General features: G+C 38.0%; 12 protein-coding genes across 12 annotated transcripts; 4 read left to right on the forward strand and 8 right to left on the reverse strand.

The window, feature by feature from the left end:
* Window positions 1-247: 247 nt before the first annotated feature.
* On the reverse strand, window positions 248-1,423 carry C5L36_0C10970 (uncharacterized protein; the record flags this gene model as incomplete). The annotated part of the gene is made up of 1 exon (XM_029466809.1): window positions 248-1,423. One exon carries the CDS (start codon window positions 1,421-1,423, stop codon window positions 248-250), a length of 1,176 nt encoding a protein of 391 aa, XP_029322669.1.
* A 274-nt stretch (window positions 1,424-1,697) lies between these two features.
* Window positions 1,698-3,431, reverse strand: C5L36_0C10980 (uncharacterized protein; the record flags this gene model as incomplete). The annotated part of the gene is made up of 1 exon (XM_029466810.1): window positions 1,698-3,431. The coding sequence occupies one exon, from the start codon at window positions 3,429-3,431 to the stop codon at window positions 1,698-1,700; it is 1,734 nt and encodes a 577-aa protein (XP_029322670.1).
* Window positions 3,432-3,682: 251 nt separating this feature from the next.
* Window positions 3,683-4,024, forward strand: C5L36_0C10990 (uncharacterized protein; the record flags this gene model as incomplete). The annotated part of the gene is made up of 1 exon (XM_029466811.1): window positions 3,683-4,024. One exon carries the CDS (start codon window positions 3,683-3,685, stop codon window positions 4,022-4,024), a length of 342 nt encoding a protein of 113 aa, XP_029322671.1.
* Window positions 4,025-5,078: 1,054 nt separating this feature from the next.
* On the reverse strand, window positions 5,079-6,089 carry C5L36_0C11000 (uncharacterized protein; the record flags this gene model as incomplete). Its single annotated transcript, XM_029466812.1, has 1 exon — window positions 5,079-6,089. One exon carries the CDS (start codon window positions 6,087-6,089, stop codon window positions 5,079-5,081), a length of 1,011 nt encoding a protein of 336 aa, XP_029322672.1.
* Window positions 6,090-6,327: 238 nt separating this feature from the next.
* C5L36_0C11010 (uncharacterized protein) lies at window positions 6,328-7,029 on the reverse strand (the record flags this gene model as incomplete). Its single annotated transcript, XM_029466813.1, has 1 exon — window positions 6,328-7,029. The coding sequence occupies one exon, from the start codon at window positions 7,027-7,029 to the stop codon at window positions 6,328-6,330; it is 702 nt and encodes a 233-aa protein (XP_029322673.1).
* Window positions 7,030-7,281: 252 nt separating this feature from the next.
* On the forward strand, window positions 7,282-9,909 carry C5L36_0C11020 (uncharacterized protein; the record flags this gene model as incomplete). Its single annotated transcript, XM_029466814.1, has 1 exon — window positions 7,282-9,909. One exon carries the CDS (start codon window positions 7,282-7,284, stop codon window positions 9,907-9,909), a length of 2,628 nt encoding a protein of 875 aa, XP_029322674.1.
* A 529-nt stretch (window positions 9,910-10,438) lies between these two features.
* Window positions 10,439-11,914, reverse strand: C5L36_0C11030 (uncharacterized protein; the record flags this gene model as incomplete). Its single annotated transcript, XM_029466815.1, has 1 exon — window positions 10,439-11,914. The coding sequence occupies one exon, from the start codon at window positions 11,912-11,914 to the stop codon at window positions 10,439-10,441; it is 1,476 nt and encodes a 491-aa protein (XP_029322675.1).
* Window positions 11,915-12,130: 216 nt separating this feature from the next.
* On the forward strand, window positions 12,131-16,036 carry C5L36_0C11040 (uncharacterized protein; the record flags this gene model as incomplete). The annotated part of the gene is made up of 1 exon (XM_029466816.1): window positions 12,131-16,036. One exon carries the CDS (start codon window positions 12,131-12,133, stop codon window positions 16,034-16,036), a length of 3,906 nt encoding a protein of 1,301 aa, XP_029322676.1.
* Window positions 16,037-16,104: 68 nt separating this feature from the next.
* On the reverse strand, window positions 16,105-18,162 carry C5L36_0C11050 (uncharacterized protein; the record flags this gene model as incomplete). Its single annotated transcript, XM_029466817.1, has 1 exon — window positions 16,105-18,162. The coding sequence occupies one exon, from the start codon at window positions 18,160-18,162 to the stop codon at window positions 16,105-16,107; it is 2,058 nt and encodes a 685-aa protein (XP_029322677.1).
* A 356-nt stretch (window positions 18,163-18,518) lies between these two features.
* C5L36_0C11060 (uncharacterized protein) lies at window positions 18,519-19,520 on the forward strand (the record flags this gene model as incomplete). Its single annotated transcript, XM_029466818.1, has 1 exon — window positions 18,519-19,520. The coding sequence occupies one exon, from the start codon at window positions 18,519-18,521 to the stop codon at window positions 19,518-19,520; it is 1,002 nt and encodes a 333-aa protein (XP_029322678.1).
* A 198-nt stretch (window positions 19,521-19,718) lies between these two features.
* C5L36_0C11070 (uncharacterized protein) lies at window positions 19,719-20,181 on the reverse strand (the record flags this gene model as incomplete). Its single annotated transcript, XM_029466819.1, has 2 exons — window positions 19,719-20,086; window positions 20,169-20,181. The coding sequence occupies 2 exons, from the start codon at window positions 20,179-20,181 to the stop codon at window positions 19,719-19,721; spliced, it is 381 nt and encodes a 126-aa protein (XP_029322679.1).
* A 230-nt stretch (window positions 20,182-20,411) lies between these two features.
* On the reverse strand, window positions 20,412-21,665 carry C5L36_0C11080 (uncharacterized protein; the record flags this gene model as incomplete). The annotated part of the gene is made up of 1 exon (XM_029466820.1): window positions 20,412-21,665. One exon carries the CDS (start codon window positions 21,663-21,665, stop codon window positions 20,412-20,414), a length of 1,254 nt encoding a protein of 417 aa, XP_029322680.1.
* Between the last annotated feature and the right edge of the window lie 99 nt (window positions 21,666-21,764).

Consider the following 21,764-nt stretch of genomic DNA (forward strand, 5'->3'; position numbering starts at 1 on the left):
AAGTTTCAATTATTGCAGTCTTCTATTTATTTATTCTTATATCATGTTTAATTCCTTTTATACAAAATCATTTCATTCTAAGCCAAAAGTGAGATTTTTTCTTTGGAGATTAGAAGGGGACGCAGATACATTCAATGCCAATGATTCAGAGTTTTAGGGGTTCAATGGTAAAATGCATAAGGAATAGGTTCTCTGTAATTGAACTATAAAGCAAAAATACAATGAATATACACATCTATAGAAATAACTAGCAGACAACGACCATACCTTCAGCATCATCGTCATCATCATCATCAGATTTATCCTTCATCTCGACATCACTTTCAACACCTTCAACTTTTTCTAATATATCCTTGATTTCTTCTATTTCTTCAGCATCACCTTTTTGTTCTCCCTCATCTCTCTTCAGCATCTGAACTAAACGATCACACAATTCAGTAATGGTTTCATCCTTTGTTTCCTTGTGTAATTCCCTTACCAATGGGTACACACTTTTGCTTCTTAGGAAATCTCTTCCCTTTCTTGTAGAACAAAGTAATAACAAACTCTCCAAATGCACAGCAATGATTTCCTTTACAGTTTCCACCTGCTTGTTGTCATCAAGGAATTGAAGTTCATCTGGTAGCTCCATGATTTCATCATCATCCAAGCCCTTATTCCCAGGAAGAGCTATAGGGCCTAACAAGTATACCAGCAAATTGACTGGTTCATTCAAAAAAATTTCATGCTTTTCAATATCAAATAGTGAGTTTTTGATTGTTGAGGCAACCCCTTCTCTTCTGACTTTGGCGTCCCATTTTTCTGTGAACACTAGAATCTTGGTTAGTGGGATTATACCATCATACTCTTGTTCAGTAACAAAATAATCACGGCCTTGCTTGAATCTAGATATATCCGCAAAAAAGTAGGAGAGATAATCATAACATGCATATTTGTTGATTTTTCTTTCGTATCCTTTGACAAACATGTCCATTAAACAATCCATAGCTTTGGTACTCTTAAAGATGGCCTTTTGACTTTCGGCAATCTTTATATTCATGTTGAAGACTTCTAAAATGTTATCAGTTTTAGCTAGGTTTGCTAGTAAAATACACATTAAATCACCATTAAGATTGGTTGGAGATGGTAAGCTTTCAATTAAGCTTTTCAAAAATTCCCTATCTTTCGATATAAGTTGACGGAGCTCTACATCGTCACAGAGATTAACCAAAATAGTTAACGCTTCATTGACAGTTTTCCCCTTCTTTTCTCCACACAGCTTGATTAGATCTGGGATGGCCCTACAATTGTCATACTTGAAAATAGCCTGTTGATTGTTAGCTCCTCCAGGCGAATATTGGACTAAATGCTGAAGTGCAATCTCTCTCACATTGAGAGAATCATCATGCAAAAATCCAACAAGTTCTTGCAATTCTGTTGGCATTTCTATGGGGTTCAAATGGTATTTGCTGGTTGAATAGGGCCTTCATATAGCAATAGCAACACAGAACTACACCATATATTTTTCAGATAATTTTTTTTTCTAGAAAGTTTTGGAATTTCGCATTTTTTTTATATATCTTTGCTGGGTGTTTCCATGATTCCAAAGTACGAGGTGTGCAGCAAATATGGCCGAAAAAGTCCAAGAAAGAGATAACTACTTATATTATACATAAAATCAAAGGAGAATAAAAAGCAATCGATTCATGGCATGTAACTTATTCTTTAGGATGGACTTGTTTGTTCTTCAAGATAAAGTGCTCTTTTAGAATCTGTTTTAGAGTATCTTTAGAGTTCGGATCTTTATGCATTTTTCCACGCAATGCCTTGACCATAACCGACAGATCGATTGGTCCGTTAACTAATAGGGCATCTATGTCAGCGCGAGTCAGCTTATTTGGATCTGTCTCTGTTGTGTTGACCTCATGTTCCTGACCTAGCCTATCTTCTGTCAAATCTCTACGGATAGCAGTTCTCGGATTCCATTCACCATGCGTAAATTGTGACAAAATCTTCTCTGTAGCTTTGATAGTAAGGAAGCCACCTCGATAACCAGAAATATAAATAGACTTATTTCTTTTCCAGGCTGGGCTGGAAAATTGGGTCTCATCAGCTGGTTTCATCTTGATATTTACCTCATCATCGCTTTCAACTTTAACTTTAACTTCTTCCTCCTTCTCTTTTTGGTTCTCTTCTTCGCTTTCCACTTCACTCTCCGATAGGTAGGGGTTTTCTGATTCGTCGTCGTCACTAGCGTAAACCTCATTCATTGCGTTCTTACTTAGTGCTTTTCTTAATTTTTTACTTTCCTTATCTTCCTTTTTCACTTCGAACAAATCATCTAAATCCTCATCACTTTCTTCATCAACTGGAACTTTCTCGATCAAGTTATTGGCACTTAACATTTCCTTCTTCACCTTGTTCTCAATCAACTTCTTTTCCTCATCAGGGCCCTCCATAATTGGTGCTTCTTCGTCATCTTGAAATTCATCATCAAAATCCAGGTCTTCATCTTCATCGGACCTTTTTTCATCATCGCCAAGTGCGTCGCCATCCACTTTTAGGTTAGCAATTTTTCTATATCTCAAATCGACTCTTTTACCGGTCTCAACTTCATCCAACATTTTCCTCATTAGCCAACGTTGACCTGAACTTCCTTGTTTCATCTTGGCTTCCGCTTCTTCTAGCGTCAATGTTGCATACTTATTTCTTGAGGTGAACTTATAAAATTTCTCAACTGGTGCTAACTTGAAGCATTTTGTTACAGGATCTAAAATCAGCATACAATAATTGTCATGTAGGCCAGCTTCGTAATTACCAACCCAAGCTTGTTTAGCATCGTAATCTTCTAACACCCATGGATAAAATTCTTCATACCTTAGTTTCCGCTTGGCTTCGTTGTATACTTTAACCTGTTTAGTCCTCTTTTTAATCACTTGCTTCTTGGATTTTCTAGCACCCCCATCTGGTGCAACAAGTTGCATCTGTCTGTTCCTTTCCTCCTCCTTTTCTTGAATTTCCTTTTCCTTCTTTTTCTTTTCTTCGTATATCTTACGATCTCTCTCATCCAAACCTTCAACCTCTATCTCCTCATCGATTTGCTCGTCAGTCAACTCTGTTTTACCTGTTTTTGCAATATACTCTTTCCTTTTAGCTATCTGCTCTTGTTCTTTTTCTGCATCCCGGACTTTCTTTTGCTCCAACTCTTTTAGTGACATCTGAAATTGTAAGTTCTTTGGATCCTTTCTATGTAGTCTTGTTGGCCGTTCAAAATCTTTTGCCGGGTCGATCTTCTTCACACTGTGGAATTTCAAGACGTGGTACCTTGTTTCTTCTAGTTCTTCCTGTGTGAGGGCTTTCAATGGAAATGTTTCGTATTCAGCATCCGCTGACACCAAACCAGGCTCAGTTTTCACATTACATGAAGGATTGAAACTATTATTGAACGACATAGTATTGATACAAAATTTTCGCCAAACTATTAATACAATGAAAAAAGAAGAATGTACCAATTAATAGTTGAAGAATCAAATAGTTTCCCCATAAAAAATATCTTGCGCCAGTGAAGAAAAATTCAGGATCAGAATTCGCCACTAAGTAAGGGATCACTTATTTGATATTGCAAGATCGATAAGTTTGTCACTTACTAATTCATAGACTTCCAAACACTTCAGCAGCTTAGGCCGTACCTATACAGTGCACAATGCCCACTCGAGAAGACTCCGTATATTTACCCTCACAAATCCATAACCACAAAATTTTACAGTACTACAAAGATGTTTCTGATATGGTATTAGGATCAGCCTGCGGGATATTGCAATTGGAAGGCCTTTACGGCCTGATTTTCTTTGTTGTTGGCACTATACTAACTGGATCTTTGTATCAGTTTGCAATGACAACATTTGGTCGGAAAGGCAATGAAAAGATAAGACTAGACGATTACTATCAGCACCCTATAAAGGAAATCTACCTAGGAGAGCTTGGGCGACAATTTGCAACGTTTGTGATGATGTGGTGCTTATTAGGGGCAATAGTTTCCTACTAATTCGAGTATTGGAGGTTGTCACGAAGTAAAGACGATGTTACTGATCCAAGCGCAATCAATTCATTTATTTTGTCGTTTGTACTGCCACCCGGCTCGCTTAGTTCCTCTTTTACAACAATAAGTTTATGTGTTAACGAATAAAGTTCATTCAGAGCCTTTTGCTTTTCATAAGAGTCCACTTGAATAGCGCCAGTTCTAACGTTTCTAACAAACTGCAATGCTTTATGTATTTCAGACGAGAGCAGACCCAGGGAAACGTTTATCTCTCCACCGCATATCCTACCGGCATTGTCACCACCACTCTCATCACAATGCTTGGATTGCATTATCTTAGGTGCATCTCTGTAGCTGTTAAATATTAATTGCTCTGCTTGGTTGAACTTTATTTGGAATTCACACATTTCTCTTTTTCCAACATATGTGATTTCCACACAGTCCTTTATATTTACACCATTTTTAGTTACTTGGAAAGATGGCACAGTAGTTAGTATCAAAGTATCAAAATCTATGCCGCACAGTACCGACTTGGGATCATTGGTTTTTTTAAGTGCACGTAAATTCTGTATCACTTTGTCAAAGAGGTAGTCGTTAGTTGACCCTACTGAGTAAAACCCCACAAGTTGCAGGTAATTTCCTCCATATATTTCACTCAACAAATCAAGGCGTTTTTCAATTGAGTTCAGCTCGTGCAAATCTCCAGGTCCAAGTTCAAATCCATACAACAAAGAAATGGATGTTGCTGTGGCTCTACCTAGAACGAGACCGACTATAGGATTTTTCTTCAAGGTTTCATCAGAAATGCTCTCTACTCTATGCAAGTGATCGGTAATAGACAACAGCAGTGTGGGGTGGACATAGCACAAGGACGGCACTGACATTGTTGACTCTTGGACAAGAAACTTCTGAATTCGACACCTGAAGAATAGCCGAGAACCAATATTTGGATTCTATATTTGATGAAATTTGATCTACAAATTTTAAGGTATACAACGAAGGACAATTATACACAACCACAGGCGTATTTACTATGGAGATAATTTCCCCGCTACACATGCTAGTCGTCCATCACCACATCGTCATCCTGAGCATACGCTTCGACATGATGCTGATTGTGGCTAGTCTCCCAGAGATTGTGGCCAGCATCTTCATGGGTATAGTATGATCCATAGTTGCTCATACCATCTCTCAGGCGCTGCTCCCTATATGCCAATCTAGCCATTTCGTTTTGGACATCTTCGTCATCATGGAATTCCAAATCATCTTCAACTAGAACTTGTTCCTTTTGTTGTTCATCTGGTTGGTTTACCTCTTCCATCATCATCGCATCGCCATCACCATCAAGTTCAGTGATTCTATGACTTCTGTAATTCAATTTATTTTTTTTGGATAACCATTGGACGTAGCTCTTCCACATTACTTTAAAGGGATCATAGTGTTTGATGACGGAGAAATACTTGGCCAAGTACTCATCCCATATCATTTTGTGGATTAAGTCATCAACGCCTTTGTTGGACGACCCCCCGTTCTTGTATCGATCTACAATGCTGGTCCACACTTTCTTCAAATCCAATCCACATGCCACCACAAGCCCATCCAATCCAGCCTTCTTTAGGTCATCTAATTGTAAGCTTCTTCCTATAATATCCAACTGTTCGGGATTCTCTTGCAAAAATTGGTCTATATTTTGTATTATAACTTTATTAGGATCTGTCAGAGGTCTTTTCAATTGTTCCTTAGATATGTTCCCAAATATACCGGATGTCTTCCCCCTCATGTTTGCTCTTCCCAAAGTCAATTCGTTCAAGTTTTCAACCAATCGACGTTTTGCATTGTGCGGACTATCTTGTGCATCTGAGAAAGGTCTCTTATGGCCATGGAGATTGGAGTGGAATGCAAAATTGTAGTTTAATAAATTGTTATTTCCTTCAATATTTGAGCTTTGAAGCACCCTATCTGGGAATTGGTTGTGAGGATTGATAATGGGCGTTGACATTCCAAAACTGTTCTTTTCAAGAGAACCAGGTTCTTGGTTAGGCACCCGGTTATAGTTGGGACTTGTGGACATTGGGTATATAGCAGATTATATTTTATAGGGCCTGTCTGATTTCGTGCAGTTTACAGGAAGTTCTTGTGAATCTACTTTAAAGAAGAAGCTGAGACAGATATTGGAGATCTAGAAAATTCCAGTTCTAATTTTTTTTAATTTTTTTTTCCCCTTTGATTTTTAAACTTTTTCTCTTTCAAGCTTTATTCCTCTATTAGTTTACTCTTCTTCCAATATATATATATATTTGTCAGTCGTTTCAGTTTCTACGGGCAGCAGAGTCGCCCTTCACGGAGACAATTTCCTCATATACCCTGCGTTCATCCTCTAAGAGAGGGAAGGAACCACGCCCAAAACTATCTTTCACTAGCAACAGTTTAAAAATTTTCCCAGAGAGTAACCTGTCAATTATCCCGTATTCACGGAGCAAATTGACGAAAACCCAGTAAAAACAAGCAAGTACGGATCCTAACAGTAGCCCAACAATTACTTGGTTCCAATTGTGATATTCAAACACTATTCTACTTGCAATAACCATCCCTACTGTAAACATGGCACCGATACTGTATATTAGCTGGCACTTTTTGCTAATTGAAGGTCCTGGATAATTGAGAATGTAGGCTAACAAAGTATACGTAAACCAAAAAGACATGAATTGGGTGTGGGAACTTGGCATTCCCCATACCAACCCTCCGTCTTGTTTGAAGATCTGTCCACGTATTGGTCGTGGATACCTGACAGTATTTTTCAATATACCACTTAATATATCATTACAAACATGACCTGCAGCAAAAATACAAGGTTCTATCTCCCTCGTAATAACGAACCATGAGAACAAAAACACCAAAATCAGGATTGGAGTCAAAGATGCCGCAGCTAAAGGCAAAGAAAATATGTTGTCTGGAGAATATAAAATGTATGTGTGATCAAAGGGGATCAAGGGATTTTGTACAGCAACCATTTTTAATGTCTCTTATTTCTTAGTTTAATACAGCAACGCCAGAACCACCGTTTTTAGAAAAGGTACCAAAGAAGCACCACTGCAGAGTCACAAAGTGTGCAGTGTGAAGAAAGGTTTTTTCAATGTGTTAACATTATTGTTTTTTCAGCTGTTGGCGGATAGCTCAAATTTTACAATCGATCATCAGATTCAACAAAACCTCTGATTTTCTTTATAGTTTTTTTCCCCTCCAAATCCCCCTTTAAAATAGAGATGTCATCTCTTGAGTCGGTTTTGGATCAGCTGAAGCGTTTGGACTTTTCAACTCTAGAATTGCAGACAGCGTTAAATACAGTTAGTGCATACTCACCTCTCTCCGATTCAGACAATCTTCATCTTTCATTGATACTCCTGGAAAGAGTTATTCCACAGGCATATATATTAGCTAGTAATGACATAAGAAAAGCAATAATAGAGCTATTGGCTACTCCGATTGGGATCAACCAACTTCTTAGAAGCATAAAGGAAGCTGCTTCAGATGAAACTACTAAGAGTGAAAAGGTCTATTCATACGTGGACATTCTATCACACATTCTAGAACACAAATTAGAGTTCGTTATAGACTTATTCTTGAATTGTAAGGGTACTCATAATAACAACTGGAGGGTTTTTTTGACGATGAAGTTGACTGATGTTCTTGGCCAGGTGCATCTGTGGCTTTTTGACCATCCGCCAAATAGTGATTTTGTACTAAATGTTAATCGTATGAGGGTCAGACAACTTATGGAATTTTATACTGGAAACTGTGTGAAATGTCTGGCTGCCAGGATTGAACAATGTAATCTCCGATCAGACAAGACAGATACAGTGCAGCAGATACTCATTTTTTTTCTAGAGAAAGAGCCTGAAGCTGTATTCAACATGATCATAGAAAACTGGAAAATCCTCAATAGTTTTTTCAAGCAAGAGAATGGTAATAGTTTGAAAGGGAAATCGAAGGCCATAGAGAATAAGAAACGATTTATGATGGGGTTATTCAAAGCTTTTAACTTGAAAATCACAGATTATACTTCTGGCAAATTGTATTCGTCGTTGATCAACAATATGCTAAAGACATTTGATTTGGTTGATGCTAGTGAGCTGATACTGAAATCATGTGAAGCTAATACAAACTATATAGCCTCATACGCGTGGATTCACAATACGGGACGCGTTAAGAAAGAACATGTGCTTAGGATACTCTCAAATTTTGGTAACCAGGAATACATGTCGTGTACTTCGTACAATCTACAAATTGCCACTGCTCAGTATATTGTCATTTTATTGCTTCATTTATGTGATGAAGATATACACAAAGTGTCGACTTCAAAACAGTTTTTAGACACGGTGTCGAATAGGTTGGAATCGAAGTTAGTAAAGCTCAGAGATTTAGGTATGTTTATTGCCGACTTTATTTACACGAAACTGAACGACAAGGAGATGTTCAATATTCCCGATTACTCAAAGAGAAAAGCGCTTTTCATGTCGCCACTTATGGAACTCCAAAAGGAGTTTGCCGATGTTGAATTCAAATCAATCGATGATGTGGTTTGTACTATACGTTCGTATAGATCTATCACTCTTGTGCAAAGTGAAGAAACCCAACTAGTGGATGAAAAACCACTAATGGTAGATATTCGTTGCGATTCTGATGCAAGCGATTCTGATTTGGATGATCCCTCAGTAGAGAGGAAGGTGCATGTTACAAAGCCCGTGTTTTTGAAAGATTTACTTCATTACCTTCTATCAGATCCTCAAAAAGACAAAACTGCGTTTGAAAAGCGGGGAATTGCATTCAGTATTGGAATTGAAATGGTTAGAATTAAGAAAGGCATGCCTGAATTGACGTTTTATATAACCAGGCTTATCGATGCTGCTTTAGACATGGACAGCACAGGGTTCCCACTAAGAAGTAACAACAAACTTACTGATAATGAGGTGGATTCTGCCTTTAATTCTTGGAAACTCTCGTTCATGATTGCGCTTTGTACGTCTGACTTTGAAAATGCTATTGATTACCTGTTGAAAATGTTTCTTAAACAGGATTGGTCAATCTCTACCCGGATAAAAGTACTAACATGCATAGGCTTGAGCTGTAGAGAGTTATCAGGGAAACATGATGACTTTATATGGGGTAAAGGTGACCTACAGAAAGTAAAACCGAAAAACTTAAGGGGACCAGGACATGAAGCATTTTTGAGATTAGATAGCAAGGAGTTGAATGGAAGGGGGATAGTGGATGTTGCTTTAGAGGAGAGGGAAAAAAAGATGATAGATGCATTAGAGGCTGTTGGAATCGGTGAGGGAAAAGTAGTACGAAGATCAAGAAAGCTCGAGCTTGACAAGCAGGACAACACCAAGAACAACACTGTTCATACTACATTTATCAACAAAAAGCTTTCAAAACTGTATTTTTCTATGGTTGCATTATGGGAGGATGTTAACATACTCACGCATGGAACTGGTTTCAATGTCGGCTCAATGTCGGAGCACCTGAATTCACATTATGTGAACATGCTTTCAATGATTTATTCTTGTGCTGTACCATCTTGCACTGTGTTGGTAGATATGTCAATTGAACAAATAAAGATTTTGATTGGAGTTTCCAAGTCAATACAGACCATCAGCTGTACAGAGTTTCCAAGTTTACTCTACGAAGCTCTTGTGAATGGTGTCAAATCTTTGCTGATGGGAAATGATAGAATGTTCTCTGTGCTAAAATCCAATGCGCCAGTTGAAATCAATACTTTATTTGAATCTTTTGCTCAAGTTTCCGCCATGGCACCCTCCATGGAGGAACACACAAAAATGTTAAGTGTCTCTGTACTAGAGCATCTACGCCAATACTGTTTAGGATATTGAATCTTTATAGATTTGTAGTTTAAATTCCTGGCACTGAAAGCTGAGATTTTAGTAAGGTGTGATTTCGCATTTGCTTGCTATATTCGCTTCTTGGTTTTGGGCTGTTTTTTATTTTTTGGTGTTTTAATGTGATTTCTTCTTTTCTTATTTAAAGTAAAAACAGGGTCTCAATAAAAGAATGGCTACTGTACATGCAGATCTAATTAGACGACACAGACGGATCCTAAAACACCAACTAAAACTTTTGAACGAGAAACAAGGCACGGATTTCAAATTAGGACAAAAGAACATCGACGTACTCTTCTATATAAATTACATTCGGTTTGTTAAGAAGCTAGCAGTGGAAACGCAAAAAAATTCCTTAGTTGGAGGATCGTCCGAGGTTATGGACCAACATTGGAAAGAAACAGGAGAGTATTTATTGAACCAGTTTGAGAATGCTCGTAATGCCGGCTGAAATGTCAAGGGACACAAGCTTGTCAATTCTGTTTGTTTATTTACAGGTACAAAGAAAGTAAGGTGAGGATATTTACTCATAGAAGAAGTTGTTCATATGAGGGGACTTCAAGATTTCCACGTTTTCAATAGCCAAATCTGGATCCTCCTTGAATTGCACAAACAAACCTTGCAACTGAGCAGTACTTACATATGGTAGTTCCAAGTCTTTGAACTTTTTCATAAATTTGTCAAGTTTTTCTTCATTATCATAAAATCTTTGGAACATTTTCTCTATTTGATAATCTGACGCGTTATCAATGAGGACCTTGACATCTATTCTACCTGGCCGTAAAAGAGCTGGATCAAGCTTTTCTGGGTGATTAGTCGTCATGAATGTTATCACTTCTTCTGCAGATGCAACACCATCAAGAGCATTTAACAACCCACTGAAAGTAACCCCCGATGAATATCCTTGTTCTTTGGATTGTTCACGTCGGTTAAATGCGGCATCAATATCTTCCAATAAAAGAATGGTACGTTCAGGAATGTTGTTCATTAAATATGCTAATCTGTCGTCTGTTAAGTTTGGCTCACCAATGTTCATTATTGCAATGTTATAATCGAATTCGCCGGCAAGTGCTTGTATAAAACTTGTTTTACCGCTACCTGGTGGCCCATATAGAAGATATCCTCGACGATAAGGAATACCTCTGTCATTGTACCACGAGCCAGATTCTAGAAACTCCTTGACGTCATCAATAATACTTTCTTTTATACCTTTGTCCAAAATAACAGAATCAATTACACGTTTCCTTCTTGGCTTTCCAAAAACCCTCCAATCTTGCCCCCAGGATTTAAATAAAACTGTTTTACCCTCATTCATTTTCATTGCCATCTGCCTGGCCTCGTCTAATATTGATGCCAACAGAAACCTATCCTTGTATAACGTCTTCAAAGTAACGGTTTCCATTGGTTGCCCTGAATTGTGGATCCTCTCCGATCTTTCTCTCTTAACGTTAAACCAAGCGCCGTTGTATTTAAACCAATGAGAACCAGGTCCTGGAACAAACGAGAATCCGGTTTGAATCGAGCCATTTTGATGTTGAACATATTTAGTCTGGACACTCAACTGCCTCGAAACTCTATGTTTGTAATTAGCCATCCAATTCAGAAACCAATCATATGATTTATCACTGTTTCTAATTTCCAAATCGACGATTAAACGACGAATCATCAGATTTGAAAAAGCAATGAGACCTTTCCGGGCAAGCCCAAGCCCTGCTCCTAAAACCATCAAACCTCCACCAGCGGCAAAGTAGGGGTTGGATGTCACTATCCCTTGTAAGCTTAATTGATTGTCTTTCTCGGGTTTCTCATGTGGATGATTGTAATTGTAAAGTGACAGTTCTTTAGTCGAAGGTTCCTCAATAATCCCCTCCACAACAGGAGGATCAGGTGATTTATCACCTTTTGGAGTGGTACCGAACCAATCTGCTAATACCATCTGGTTAACGAGAAAAAGTTTGTGTTTATATTTGAAAGACCAAAAAAAGAAAGCGTTTTTCATTTATTTCTGACATCATAGAAAAATCTCCAAAAAAAAATAACTATGTAGTTAATAAACGAAAATTCATGTAGGCGCAAGTACATTGAAGTCTGGAAGGCAAGCTATCCTCAGTCTCAAAGCTGCAATACTTCTTTGTGACACCAAAGAGGAACCCCCCTCTGCTCCAACTTATTACATACAGTTTTAGAACTATCGATACATAAACTAGCCGAAACTATGGGAGACGTTAACCCATTCAGTGACAGTGGTGAGAACAATGAGAGCATAGGAATCAATCCTTCCAATATTCCCAAGGTTCCAGTAGTCCAGTATGATGAGAAGGACGAAGATGAAGAAATGGGAGTATTTTCAGCAGAGGAGTCTAACAGTGTCCAATTAGATAATGGAGAATTGAGTTTAGGTGAAGAAAATGTAGAAGAGGAACAAGAAATATCTCCGTTTGAGTACGAGTTTAGTTCTGCACTTTGCTTAAAGTCATCGGATCGTATATTGGATGATCTCAGGTCAGATCCACTTTTTCTTCTTAAACAGCAAGATGGTGTTATATCTTTACCAACAATAAACTATGCCAAACAATTGTCCCAGAATGGCGCCTCAACGATGAAATATCAGCCGGTTTACTGGGATACTAAGAATCCAGATTTTGGCTCTTATCGCACCATTGAGTTGGACGGCAATACTTCACTTGCAACATTTACGGGATTACTTGTTCCGTGTGATTCACATTCGTTATTCGAGGATAGTGTCATATATCATTACTGCATCAAAATTAAGTATTACAATGATAGAATTAATGTCAAAAACAGTTTTTATGGATTTCACGACAGTCAGCTATCTGACTCGGATAGGATTTATATTGAACCCGAAGATATTTTGTGTGCCGCTGGGGAAATTCCGAAGGAGTCGATAGATATCCTTTTGAAATCCCTTCCAAAAGTGGTTGATTCGGGGAACTTCATTTCGAAGGAAACCGGAACAGTTATTAGAGTGGAAGTGTACTCCAGTATCCTCGATCAAAGTGACTTGGAATTGTTTAGTTTAACAGAGATTCAAACAAGAGTTGCTAAATTTAACTCACAAGAACCAGAAGGTCAGTCTTTTGGTAACGCATTGACCCCGCATGACAGTTTTCTGAAATTTAGATCCGTTTTAACTGGCGCTATCAAACAAACTGATGAAAGAGATTTAAAGAAGATAGATGTACAGAAGAAGTTTCTACAGGTTTCCATTGATATTGATTTGTTGCTTGATAAGTTTTTTTTTTCATTGGATAACGAGAATAACTCACCTTGCATTTATCCGGTTATAATATCTAAACTAGGAGAGTATTCGTTTGTTTATGAAAACTTTTTGAGGAGGGCTGCCAATGAGGCTGCCTATTTTGCAGCTATTACCTCACCCAACCAGTATGATTTTTCAAATAGCTTTTCGAATTCATTTGAAAGTGTATTTAATGTCCTTCATGAATTTGATTCACAGCAGCAAAATTACAATTGGCTGAAATGGAATGATAAATACTACAACGAGGCTTCAATTGTTTTATCAATATGTCCTCATTACAATGACCAGTTGATCATTAATATGTATCAGAATTTAACGACACATGATCCAGTTAACAGCCCAATTTATTTTGATGCCTTGACTTATTTCGTTACTTCAAGATACTCCGATGATCTTCCCTATTATGTTACTATTTTGAAAGAGAAGGGTATATTAGGATTTGGAGAGTTGAAAGGATGTTTTGATAGATTTGGGTTCCACATTAGTTCTTGCGATACGTTGGATAGTATAACTGATGAACAACTATTATTGGCATACCAGAACCAGCTCATTGTTGCTACATCCAAATACGAGAAGGTCACTTTTAGAGATTGTCTTGCAAAAATTGCGAAATATAGGTCCAGTGAGTACCTTCAACGATATTTGAATACGGAACCTTTCTTTGACTTGCTGGATGCGTATCAGTTACTCGAAATCGAGCCAAACCTTGATGATTCTTTGTTAATCACTCTCTATGATTATAGAATATCAGAGAGTGGAATGGGATATGATCCAAATGTAGCAAGAGCTTTTTTCACAATAGTCCTTGCTAGGAAAAGTGTTATCCTAATGGAGTATATAGAAAGAAATTTGCCTCAATTTTCGATTGGAGCAGTTAGTTTGAAGGACAGTTATTCCACTATTGGTTGTTTAGAAACTGCTGATGATTTGGCTATTATTAGAATCTTTCAAGAACGGGCTCAGAAGGATACAGGTACGGATTTCCGCTATTTATGGAAATCATTGAAAACAATCGGTGATGCAAGACACTCAAAATTAATTGAGGCTTTTATATCAAGCGGTATCATTGACACTTCTTTACTGGCTGTGGACCAATCTCCAGCTGGTTTAAACAATATTGGTAATACATGTTATCTAAACTCGTTGTTGCAATATTACTTTGTCATTGAACCTTTGCGTAACTATGTTTTAAACTTCAACGAGGTCTTTGATCCTGAAGAATTCAACAAAAATGAGAAGTACTCAATTCGCAGAATTGGTGGTAGAACAGTTAATATTAAGGAGACTGAAAGATCGTACCAATTTATGTACCAACTTAGAGACCTATACTACAAACTAATTCATGAAAATGAGAGCTGTGTCACGCCCACAAGTGAATTAGCTTATTTATCATTTAGCCCAATAAGCTTTGAAGTTGAATTTGAGGAGCCAGTCGTTGATGTGAATGGTGAGTCGTTGAAGGTGGGACCTTTGGAAAGCCAACAAGTCGAGAAAGACCTTTTTGTGCATTCAGAAGACTTGAAAGAAGATGTCACTGATTTAATAGATTTATCAGATACTGATAATGCTAAACCTGAGATTCCGTGCGTTAATGTTGAAGAAGATAGTATAGGGAATGATGAAGAAGCTACAGACGCAGTGTCCCTGAAAAAAGTTTCGAAAAAATTATGCAGCCCGAAAAAGGTCAACCATACTGCTGCTGTATGCAAGATCAGCGCAGACCAATTTGAATTTGCAGTGGAGATGGGAAATCAACAAGATGTTACAGAGTGTATATCTAATGTCTTAACTCAGATTGAGAGTGCTATGAAGCCAGATGAATTAGACGAAAATAATGAGCAATTAGATATGATCAAGGATCTTTTTTTTGGTAAGACCAAGCAAAGACTAGTCCCCGTTGACAAAGAGACCAAACAAGATATACCAGGTGGAAGTGTTAGAACCAAAATTGAAAGCTTTTTGAATCTAATTGTTAACATTGGAGACCACCCTAAAGATATCTATGATGCATTAGACACTTTCTTCACCGAAGATTTGTTGGAATTAGAGGATGGAGAGGTCAAAAGGTCCTTAACTATAATTGAGCTTCCGAAAATTTTACAAATTCAAATTCAGCGAGTTCAATTTGACCGTGTTAAGTTAATTCCAGTGAAGTCAAACGATCCAATACCATTTGGAGAGAAACTATACATGGATAGATACTTGGAAACTGACGATGAGACAATCATTAACAAAAGGCAGGAAGTTTTCAATTGGAGACGGCGTGTTGTCGAGTTAAACGAGAGAAAGTCTATTTTAACTCTGGTCAACGACCAAGGCATGACAAATAAAGATGTACTAATTACTACCAGGGATTTTTTAAAATCCGAAAACGTCAAGGAACTAGGTGTCACTGTGGACATGAACACGCTTGAGATACTTGACCTTGAAATCGAAAGAATCCAGACCGAATTGGAAGCAATTAACAATGAACTGGAGGTGCTTCAGAATAATATAACTCAGCAATTTAAAGGGTTTGAAAAAATTGGATATTCAATTTTTGCAGTTTTTATTCATCGTGGTCAAGCTTCTTATGGTCATTACTGGATTTATATTAGAGATCCAAAGAACAATGTTTACCGTAAGTACAATGATGAAATAGTCAGTGAAGTTACAATTGAAGAAGTTTTTAACTTTGCAGAGGGCAACACAGCAACACCGTATTATTTGACGTTTATTAAGGACGATCTGTTAGATCAAATTACTCCTTTACAACGTGATGTTATTGTTGAAGAGAAATTACAAGAATTACAGAGGGCGGGAAATAATCCCACTATAGAAATGGAAATGGACGTTGATTAATTGAGTTTGAAAAATAAATGCGCTGTTTATTATACATATATACATTGTGGTATTCCTAAAATAGCTATTTAATTCATTAAACCGGTTAATGCTTGGTCAATATCCCTTATAATATCTTGGAAATCTTCACACCCCACACTGAACCTTAGCATTTTTTTGTAATTTTTCAAACTCTTGTAATTGTCAACCTCAGAGATGAACTTATTATTCCCATATATCAACTCTACCAATGTTTCTCCACCTTCCAAATTTGGATTGTTACTTAAGAAGTTGAACCTATGAAGCAATTTATCAGGGTATGAAGGTTCCCTTAATTCCAAAGCAAATACGGGGTTGTAATAATCGTTCAATTGTTCCATAACAATTCTGCCATTTTCTTGTAGAGAAGCATGATGTATTTTAGCCAAAACGTTTTTGTACTTAATCTGGTTTTTCAGTAAGAACTTGATGATTTTTTCTGCATTGTTACACTGCGTTAAGATTCTCATTTTGTACGTTCTCAAGCTTCTCAACAATAAGAAGCTGTCAAAATTAGCGATGGAGGTCCCTAAGGCCATCCTTTCATTATGTAGTGAGATTTTTGAAGGTTTATCCTTTGAGACAACGAATCCCGCACTTAAATCACTAACACCTGCAAGATATTTGACTGCGGAGTACACAATATAGTCTGCCCCATTTTTGAAAGGCTCCTGTAAAGGTGGAGGGGCAAGCGTTGAATCAACAATTAACTTACAATTGGCTCCATTGTTACCCGACTTACATATTTTCGAATAGTGAGAGATGTCATGCACATAACCGAGTGGATTCATTGGCGATTCGATAATCATAACTGAATTTGAAGGAATGGTAGAGCTCGCATCCAATGAAGACAATGGGAATTTCTTGACGTTTGTTAATTTATTTAAAAACCCAATGACATCATGAGTCCCTTGATAGCCTTCATCATCAATAAACACGTTATCCGGGTTGATGTTACTCAATATCCCCATAATAGCGGAAGTTCCGGAATTGTACAAGGTGACATAGCCGTTTGTTATGTTTTCCAATATCTTCTCAATCTTTTCACTGTTTGGATTGGAATTTTTGGATCCAACAAAGTTCGCATTGCTGGTGGTATTATGGTGTCTCTTTGAGTATGCATGGCTATCATTTAAAGGGTTCTTGTAAGTTGGATAATACGGGAGTTTGTGTTTCGTCGGTAAAGGATTGGGGAGTATATTTGATATTGAGGATAATTCCTTACATTTACTTTGTGGCGCATCTTTGTTGGAAATTGCCGGCGGAGATGTTTGCAGTTGAGGCAATGTGACTGGTAAATTGAAGAGCTGATTAGAATAGTCCAACGAAGAAGGGTTGAAGGTGAACACATCATTAGAATTTGGTGTATATGCATCGCCGGAGTGGATTAACTTTGTACTGAGGCCCACGGTGGTGTCATTGAAAATTTTATCAAAATCATCCAAGTCCAAGTCGATGGTTTCCGAAATGGTATTAAGCTGGAGGTCTGCATCCCTTGGATGTATTTGGTGGTTATCAAATGGAAGAGCATGTTCAGTAACATCGGTCTTCTGTTCAGAAGAGTTGGAAGCACCTAAATGGGAGGCATCCAATTTGGTCTTAAGATGGTTTAAATTCCTCTTTTTAAATGACTTTAGCATGCCTGTGGAAAGTTTAAAATCGGACACGTCTAAACCTTCCTCCTTCATGAATTTTATGTATGTATCCTTTATGATCTTGTTGTTTATCTTTATGCCCTCCTCTATAAGGATAGAGATGTGTTTCTCAACCTTATCGTTTATCTCCGGGTACTTTAGCACCGGTATTTTCTTGTACGAGTTCAAATTGGGGTTTCTATCAAACTCCTCTCTGATCTTATCCTCGTGTGTTGCCCAGTTTGAAAGTGTTGCCTGCGATATAGCAAATTCTCCAAGTCTTCTATAATGGCCCAATGCTTCTATCTGTGATCGCTGCGGAGGTCCTGCAAGGTAATCTAAAACTTCGATCTTTTGCTTTAAAGTGGCCCTAGGAAGTTTCTTCTTAAACATACATGTTTCATCCGTACTAGTTCCATCTCTACTGGATCTATCGTTATTAGAACTACCATTCACATCATACGAGGGTGTCATTAATCAATAGATTATGAAAGGACTCTTCTATGCACAAGCCACTCAATGGTTTTTCTTCTCTGTTACTTTTGATAGTATTCTACCACTATCATCATCATGCCCATAATCATGATTTCTTTTATTATATCATTACTTCAACTATTCTCCATGTATTTTCGCATTGGTACTCGCATTCGCGACTTGTTTTTTTTTCCTCTCTCCGCTTCTCGTATTGTTTCAATCTGCACGTTGTAGGCTGAAAGTTGAAGAATGTCGAAAAATAAAAGAGACGGGTTGTATCAAGGGGATTGTTGTTAAGGAGAAACGCTTATTTCGTCTCCACGAAGATCCAATCACACCCAATCACACCACTAGACATGTCATCTGGATTGGCAAGACGTAGAGGGGCTGGCAAAAAAAACATAGGTGAAGACGGCGAGGACGGCAATGGTAAGGACATCATCAACACAGGCAGCTTGAATGGCAGCAACAATGATAAGACGAATTCGGTGCCGACTGTCGAAAGAACACCTCCATACTTGACAATGCTCGAGGAGGTGTTGCTTGTTGGGTTGAAGGACAAGGAAGGATACCTATCGTTTTGGAACGACAACATATCATATGCTCTCAGAGGGTTGATTTTGGTGGAGCTAACATTAAGGAATCGAATCAGAATGATCAATGATCCAGCCAGGAAACGGTTTGAGTTGCCCGACAGATTAGTCGAGGTTGTTGACACGACGTTGACGGGGGAGACCATTTTGGACGAAGCCTTAAAACTGATGAAGAACGAGGAGGAACATCTCAGCGTTTTGAACTGGATCGATTTGCTCAGTGGAGAAACTTGGAATTTAATGAAGATCAGCTACCAATTGAAACAGGTCAGGGAGAGGTTGGCAAAAGGCCTAGTAGACAAGGGAGTCTTGAGGACCGAGCACAAGAATTTCTTGCTCTTTGACATGGCCACACATCCAATCAACGACCCATTACCGAAGAAGAAGATCACCGCCAAGATACTGAACCTCTTGACCAGTAGAAATGTGGTTCTAGAGCATGATGACAAGTATTATCCTTCCACTCTGGATTGGCAGTATTTGAGGAGCGTTGTATTAGTCTGCGGGTGTTCTGCAGCAAATGTTTTAGAAAACGTTTTGGTTGATGTCAATTTTGATACCAGGGACAATGGGTTCCTTAGGGCGGAAGAATTGTTGGAAAACTTCGGAGACTACCCTTTTGTTGACAAGAGTAAGCTGAATTTAGGTACCAATTTACAGAGTGAGATCGACAAAGAAGTTGACCAACACCCTGGGTTTGAGATGAATTTGGAAATTGTTGCTGCTGTTGTTAATGTTTTCAGCAAAATGGATTCGGTTCTTTGAACTATGTATGTTTATGTATTCATTTGTATACATATATTTATACATATATGAATACACATATAGGCATATATACTTAAATATATATACATCTAAATGTTATATGTAATTAAAGATATCATTAGTCAATTGTAAGACAGTTGGAAAATAAGAAAAAAAAAAACACCCACACATTAGTGGCGACCTTTTGGTTCTCTCAATCTAGTAACCAACGCTTATCAAGTAGTCTCCCATCTTCTCGATAACATTGGCTGCATTACCAGCAACAACACCAGTTGGATAATGGGCAATAATAATAGCTTGTTTGGTTTTAACACACATAACACCTTCCAAGTCGTGCTTTCCGTAGATTGATCTCTCATCAGCTTTGATGCAGAATTGTTTAACACCTTCGACATGGAAACCGTTCATTTGAAGTTGGGAAGGATCTGCAAAGCCAGAAACAATAGCCTGTATTTCTCCTGGTTGCAAAGTCAAGTTGCCAGTATTGGCCCAGACACCAGCGCCATCTGCGGAGTAGATGGCAGCCTTGTCAAAGAGAGTAGAGGCAACGATATTGTCAGTGTACGCTATAGAATGCAATTGCCAGTTAGTATGTGTGTCTGGGGACCTTCAAAAGATGTCGAAACTACTCGTTCGGATGTTACATACCGTTCCAGGACATGTTTGCTGTGTTTAGTCTAGTTGTTAATTTACGTTCGGGGAAGAAGAAAAGTGTACTATACAGTGAAGGAGTGGATGCTCGTACGAAAAATGAAATAGTGTCTGCTTTCTCACTCTGTTTTTATTTTGTTTTGTTTTCATTTTCGTTTTCATTCTCATTTTCAGTAGTTTTCGTTTTTGTTTTCATTTTTGTTTTCTTTTTATTAGGCTTTTGTTATTTATATCAGTAGACTACTCGTCATCCTCATCGAAGACAAGTTTTCTCTTCTTACGGACAGATCCTCCCTGTCTATTTTCGAGGTCTTCGTCAACATCGTCGTCTCTTTCTGTAGACAAATCGCGATACTTTGCAGCACCTTCTTTCTTAACTTGTTTAAGACGTGCCTCTGCACGATCAAGTTCATCCTCATCTTCGTCGTGTACTATATCGTCCTCATCGTCCTCCTCCTCATCGTAATCATCGTAATCATCACCAACATCGATATCATCATCAACATTAGCTTCATCTCTACCACCAATTGAGAGACCGGCAGACATTGATCTTCGTTCGTTCTCTTGCTCTTGTAATTCAAGTTTCATTGCTTGTCTACGACGTGCCTTCTCGATTTCACGCTGTGCTTTAGATATTTCTCTGGCCCTTAATTCTGGATCTTCCGAGGTAACTATGGTATTGATAGTCTTCGACTTCTTGGCCTTCAAATTTTTTGAAATTGTATTTGCTAATATAACATGCGCTTTAGATTTCATACTTGGTGGTAAAACCTGTATACTTTTATTGAGTGGTTGTAAAGACATTACGGTTTCACCGTTCTGTACTGACAAAATATTATCATCTAAAGGTTTCGTTTTGATATCGAAATATTCGTTACCCAGTTTAAGTGACATTGAACCATCATCCCATTCAATGATGTTTGCATTTGACTGCTTGAATAAATTACCCTCATTATCCTTGGAGTATCTCCATCGGATTGTATTGATCAGTTGCAACTTCTTGAACTGAATTGACGATCTAAGTGTCGCTTCATTTGGATCTGTTGATTGGTTACTCGTCCGAATAAATTCTTTTAAATCTTCTTCAAATAAGTTTGGGGTGAAAGGGGTTGGTTCCACATAAAGGAACCTTGGCAGAGGGAAACTATATGCATCGTCATTCAGTGGTTTATGAGATCTTGGATGCCTCTCTAAAGTTACTTCTGCTTCTTTGATATCTTCTTCAACATCCAATTCCGAATTGGCGTCATTTTCTTCGTTCCTAGATTTCTGATCTTCTTCATCTCCGTCTTCATTATTGCCGTTATCATTATCAATATCATCATCGTCCTCGTCGTCATCCCCAAATAGGTCATCGTCATCATCCCCATTAACATCTTCTACATTGTCAATATTATCATTATTGTCAATACTGTCGTTGTTCTTCAAATTTCCCATATTATTGGTATTTCCAACATTCTCGACCCTATCAATACTATCCGTCTCCCCTGTCATATTGATTGTGCAATTATATCTGGTCAGGTCACAACAACGTAAGAAATGTAATACGTAGAAAAATCGACGATATCTATCAACAACCGAAAAAGTTTATGG

Source organism: Pichia kudriavzevii, chromosome 3 (genome assembly GCF_003054445.1).
Source record: "Pichia kudriavzevii chromosome 3, complete sequence".
Lineage (NCBI taxonomy): Eukaryota > Fungi > Ascomycota > Pichiomycetes > Pichiales > Pichiaceae > Pichia > Pichia kudriavzevii.